The sequence below is a fragment of the Aegilops tauschii genome, chromosome 3, assembly GCF_002575655.3.
Source record: "Aegilops tauschii subsp. strangulata cultivar AL8/78 chromosome 3, Aet v6.0, whole genome shotgun sequence".
NCBI classification, from domain to species: domain Eukaryota; kingdom Viridiplantae; phylum Streptophyta; class Magnoliopsida; order Poales; family Poaceae; genus Aegilops; species Aegilops tauschii.
This window is the reverse complement of record NC_053037.3, coordinates 204,141,816-204,147,582: the sequence shown is the minus strand read 5'-3', so window position 1 is coordinate 204,147,582 and position 5,767 is coordinate 204,141,816. Positions and strand designations below refer to the sequence as shown.

Sequence of the window (5,767 nt, the reverse complement as noted above, 5' to 3'; positions counted from 1 at the left end):
GCCTCTTGCGGTAGGTCAAATCAGGCTGTAGGTGGATGGCTTGGTGGTCGACGTCCTTGTAGAGATCAGGCTTGTCTGGAACTTGGAGACACTTCCGGAGTTGTGACACGTGGAACACGTTGTGCACGTCGGTTAGTTCAAGTGGCAGTTCCAACTGGTAAGCCACTTTTCCTCGTCGTGCGGTGATCTTAAAGGGGCCAATGAATCTTGGTGCGAGCTTTCCCTTGATGTGGAAACGCTTGGTTCCTTTAATAGGAGTTACTCACAGGTACACATGGTCTCCGACTTGGAAGTTCACTTTTCAGCGACGAGTGTCGGCATAGCTCTTCTGTCTTGACTTGGCGATCTTCAGTCGCTTTCTGACTAGCTGAACTTGCTCTTCCACTCCATGGAGAACATCTGGTCCAAAGACTAGCCCTTCTCTGGTTTCCGACCAATTGAGGGGTGTGCGACACTTGCGTCCGTACAACACCTCAAATGGTGCCATCTGGAGGCTTGACTGATAACTATTGTTGTAGGAGAACTCGGCAAAAGGGAGGCAATCTTCCCAGTTAGCTCCATATGCTAAGACATAGGCTCAGAGCATATCTTTGAGTATCTGATTTACTCGTTCCGTCTGACCTCCCGTCTGTGGGTGGAAGGCAGTGCTGAAGGACAACTTGGTTCCCATAGCCTCTTGGAACTTCTTCCAGAACCTTGAGGTAAACTGGGTTCCTCGATCTGACACAATCTCCTTAGGGACACCATGAAGGCTTACGATTAGGTTGATGTAAATAGTTGCCAGCTGGTTGCCATCATAGGTAGTTTTGACAGGAATGAAATGGGCTACCTTGGTCAAATGGTCGACTATGACCCAGATGGAGTCATGTCCCTTGTTTGACCTAGGGAGTACAGTGATGAAATCCATTCCGACTTTATCCCATTTCCACTCGGTAACCTTGAGTGGTTGGAGCAATCCAGCAGGTCATTGATATTCAGCCTTGACCCTTTGGCAAACATCACACTTAGCAACATAGGTGGCAATCTCTCTCTTCATCCCGTGCCACCAGAATATTTCCTTCAGGTCTTTATACATCTTGGTTCCTCTGGGATGGAGGGAATACAGGGTGTCATGAGCTTCTTGCAAGATCAAGTTCTTGAGCTCAGTCTTGTTGGGTACGCAAATGCGATTCCCAAACCACACAACTCCTTGCTTATCCTCAGAAAAACCTGGGGCTTTTCCTGCCTTGATCTTCCTCTTGATGCCTTCGATGCTCTCGTGTCCCCTCTGAGCTTCCATAACATCATCCATCAAGGTAGGCTTGACTTTGAGGTTGGCCAAGAATCCTGGTGCAACCAGTTCCAACCCGAAGCTTTCAAGTTCTTCATACAAGGCGGGTAGCCTTTCCTTCATCATAACGTTCAAGGAACAAGCCTTTCTGCTTAAGGCATCTCCTACCACATTAGCCTTTCCAGGGTGGTATTGAACACTGAGGTCATAATCCTTGATCAATTCTAGCCATCTTCTCTGCCTCATGTTCAGTTCCTTTTGAGTGAAAATATACTTCAGGCTTTTGTGATCCGTGTATATCTCACACCGCTTTCCTAGGAGGTAATGTCGCCAAGTCTTCAGGGCATGAACCACTGCTGCTAACTCAAGATCATGAGTAGCATAGTTCTCTTCATGAAGCCGTAGTTGCCTTGAAAGGTAAGCCACGACTCTGCCTTCTTGCATCAGAACACTTACAAGTCCAGTTCGCGATGCATCACAATATATCACAAATTCCTTGTGAATATCAGGTGTAGCCAGAACTGGGCAGTGGTCAATCTCTTCTTCAGCTCCTGGAAGCTCTCTTCGCACTTCGGCGTCCACTCAAACTTCTTGTCCTTCTTCAAGAGCTGGGTCATGGGTCGGGCAATGCTTGAGAATCCTTCAACGAACATGCGGTAATATCCCGCAAGTCCGAGGAAGCTTCTGACTTCCTTCACATTGCTCGGGGTTTGCCATTCAGTCACGGCTTTAATTTTGGTGGGATCCACTGACAATCCTTCGGCAGTCAATTTGTGACCCAAGAATCCAACTTCATGCAGCCAAAATTCACACTTGCTGAACTTGGCGTATAGTTGGTGCTCTCGAAGCTTGTCTAGGACCATTCTCAAGTGTTGCTCGTGCTCTTCTTCCGTCTTCGAGAAGACAAGAATGTCATCAATGAAGATGACAACAAACTTGTCCAATTATTCCATGAAGACCTTATTCATGAGATACATGAAGTAAGCTGGGGCATTGGTCAATCCAAAGGACATGACCGTGCACTCATACAGGCCATATCTGGTTACAAATGCCGTCTTCGGAATATCTTGGGGTCTGATTTTCAGCTGGTAGTACCCAGATCTGAGGTCGATCTTGGAGAACATCTTGGCCCCATTGAGTTGATCAAACAGATCTTGAATCTTGGGAAGTGGATACTTGTTCTTGATTGTAACTTCATTGAGGGAGCGATAGTCAACGCACAAGCAGATCGTACCGTCCTTCTTTGCCACAAACAGAACAGGTGATCCCCAAGGTGAGGCACTAGGACGGATGAATCCTTTCCTCAATTTCTCGGCTAGTTGCTTCTTTAATTCTGCTAACTCCTCCGTTCCCATTCTATAAGGCTTCTTATAGATGGGTCCTACTCCGAGCATGAGCTCGATAATGAACTCAATTTCACGGTCAGGAGGCATTCCCGGTAGCTCATCGGGAAAGACATCGGGGTACTTGCATACTACTGGCACTTGCTCCAATCCAACATCAGACAGACAATTGACTTGGGTGTCTCGAGCAGAGGAGGGGTTGGAAGCAAACTTAACTTCAACTCCTTGGTGATTGGTCACTGTGACAGTCCGGTTGGCACAATCTAACAAGCCTTGGTGCTTGATGAGCCAATCCATTCCTAAGATCACATCCAAGCCTTGTGATCTTAAGATGATAAGGTCTACTAGGAAATCTACCCCGTTAATGATGATTCCGACTCCTTTACAACCTATCTTGGTTCTCATCTCTGCTCCGGGGGTTTGTACCACCATGGGGTTATTCAGGGGTGTAGGGGTCATGCCACTTTTAAATGCAAACTTTTGGGTGACAAATGAATGTGTGGCTCCGGAATCAAACAAGATAGTTGCAGGTGCTGAATTGACAAGGAACGTACCCAGCACGACGTCTGGGTCTTCCTGAGCTTCTTCTGCAGTGACGTGATTCACACGTCCCTTGCCATTGTTGGGCGGGTTGCAGGAAGCTTGGTTCCTTGGTGGCAGCCCGCGGCCTTGTCCTGGGTTCTGCACATTGGGGCACGGAGCATCGGGCTTCCTGTTGGGGCACACCCTTGAGATGTGTCAGGACTGACCAGATCCAAAGCAAGTGACTTGGTTTGAGTTGTTGGTCTTGTTGCCACCACTGTTATTGGGGTTGTTGTAGTCTGGCCTGGGGTTGGCGTACTGCTGAGGCTGATAGTTCGTGCGAGGTGCAGGGGCTCTTGGCTGCTGATAGGTTGGCTTAACCGGGGCTGGCTGCCACGGGCGAGGCTTCTGGTTGCTGGAGCTACCCTTGCTGATCATCTTGCGCTTACGGGTGTCATCCAAAGCACGTCGCTTGTCTTCAAGCATGAGTGCCTTGTTCACCAGATCAGGAAAGGTTGGGCAGTCACACACAAAAAGGGAGTACTACAGAGTCTGGTTAAGGCCTTCCATGAAGCGCTCTCTTTTGGCAGCATCAGTGCTGACATCTTCAGGGGCATACCTTGACAGAACACTGAACTTCTGCATGTACTCCTTGACAGTGCTACCTACCTGCTTCAGGGCCCGGAACTCACGTTTCTTGATGGCCATAATTCCGGAAAGAATATGGGCCTTGCGGAATTCCGTCTTGAAGTCATTCCAAGTGATATTTTGCCCAGCATGCATGACCTTGAATCCATCCCACCAAGCTCTGGAAGTTCCCCCAAGACAGTGGGCGGCATATGCCACCCTCTCACGGTCTTCAGTGCGGCCGACTAGTTCCAACAGATCCTCAATGGTGCGGACCCAGTCGTCTGCATCCAGGGGTTCGGCAGTCTCGATGAAGGTGGGTGGTGCATGGTTCTTGAACTCTGCCAACATGGAATGTCCATTGCCGTTCCCCGCCTGCTGGCGGTTGTTGGTGACAGCTTGAGCAATCATCTGGAGGGCTGCAGTGTTGGCTTGGCGTTCCTGTCGGAAGGCTTGGAGAAGCTGAGCCATGTCCATGTTCGGGGGAGGTGGTGGCGGTGGAGTCTGTCCTCGGGCTTGGTCCTGGTTGGCTCCTGCTTCGACAGAACCTCCAGCTTCTTGTTGCTGGGTAGAGGTACCAGTACGAGTTACAACAGGCATCCTGTTGGAGCGGTCAAGGTCTCATGATTGGGATAAAATGAGGGAAAACAGTGTAGATGGGCGCCTAGTAAGGGGGTGGGTGTGCACAATTTCAAATTAAGCAAGGGCCAGAAGGGCCAAACTCATGCATTAAAACCAAATGGGTGATGTCATTTACAAGTTCCCAAAGGGAAAGTGCGACTTCCATCAAAAAAATTCGAAAGCAAACACATCGCAACATGGTTTCATTCGAACCATTACATGGACTCGACTTCGCATAAGGGGTACACGACCTATCCTACCTTAAGGGTTACGGACTGGCCTATCCTAGTCCTGAACGGTGTCTAAGTGGTGGAATGCTCGATCGCATATTTCAGCTCCTCTGGGTCTTCCTCCTCATCTTCATTCGTCTCAGTTTCTTCGTCACTTGAGGGAGTGGGGGAGTGGAGGAGCTAAACACGGCGCTGCTTCGCCGGTGGCACCGTGAAGAGGTTGCGATAGTCCTTCGCCATCATACGGCGTGGCTGAGATGATCCCTTGGCATGCGTAACCTGTGGGGGTCGCCCGCCTCGATAGGCAACAACGGGCTGTCCAGGGGGTGCACCATCCTTCTTGATCCTGTCCGCCTTTGTCTGAGCTAGGCGGAGGGGTCCCTTGGTCTCGTGGAGTTGCTTCCGAAGCTCCATCGACTCCGAGGCCAAGTGATGTGCCAGGCTGTAAGCACACAAGCTGAAGTAGGTCTGGAAACGGAGGGGAAGTCCTTCGTCCATGGGTGGAGCTGGTGCGCTGCTCTCGTCATCACCCTCCTTACGATAAGGCAGGTAACGAGTGGCTGGCTCACTTGCCATCTCTGGCAGAAGATTCTGAAGGCGAGTCAGCGCCTTGAGTGCAGTAGTCTCAACGGCGAGGAGCAGGGTTGCCATCTGGGGTCCTTCAAAGAACCAGCTCGTCGGAGAGTCGTTCGCCCTCACGACTACCTCCACGTGATACTCCTTCTTGGTGTTGTTGATCTAGTGCTCATGATAGGAGAAGGTGGGGGCTCGAGTGAACTAGCACCTCTTGAGGCTGTCCTCAAGAAGCACGAGAAATCCAGTGGTCAGGAAGTCCTCGGGTACGACAGCCATCTACAAAAGTGGAAGGGGAAGGGTCAATAGAGGAAATATGACCCATGTTTGGGATATTTTTAGAAAAAGTAGGTATATAGGTAATTTTGTAGATAGTCTCACTCTAACTAACGTCCATGCGAACTAAGGCTTCCTACAGTCGTGATCGCCGAATGCACGTGTACAGTGATCCCAGAGATCAATGCTCACTGAACACACAGAAGCTGAATAAAAAAAGTCTTACATCCCTACATATCGTCTTACACAAATTATGACCGTTATGGTCAAGTCTTACATAGATAAGGCCACAAGGGCTGAATACC

The 5,767-nt window shown here is 49.7% G+C and overlaps 1 protein-coding gene across 1 annotated transcript; it reads right to left on the bottom strand.

The window, feature by feature from the left end:
* Window positions 1-3,678: 3,678 nt before the first annotated feature.
* LOC141042844 (uncharacterized) lies at window positions 3,679-4,239 on the bottom strand. Its single transcript, XM_073511741.1, has one exon. The coding sequence runs from the start codon at window positions 4,237-4,239 to the stop codon at window positions 3,679-3,681; it is 561 nt and encodes a 186-aa protein (XP_073367842.1).
* Between the last annotated feature and the right edge of the window lie 1,528 nt (window positions 4,240-5,767).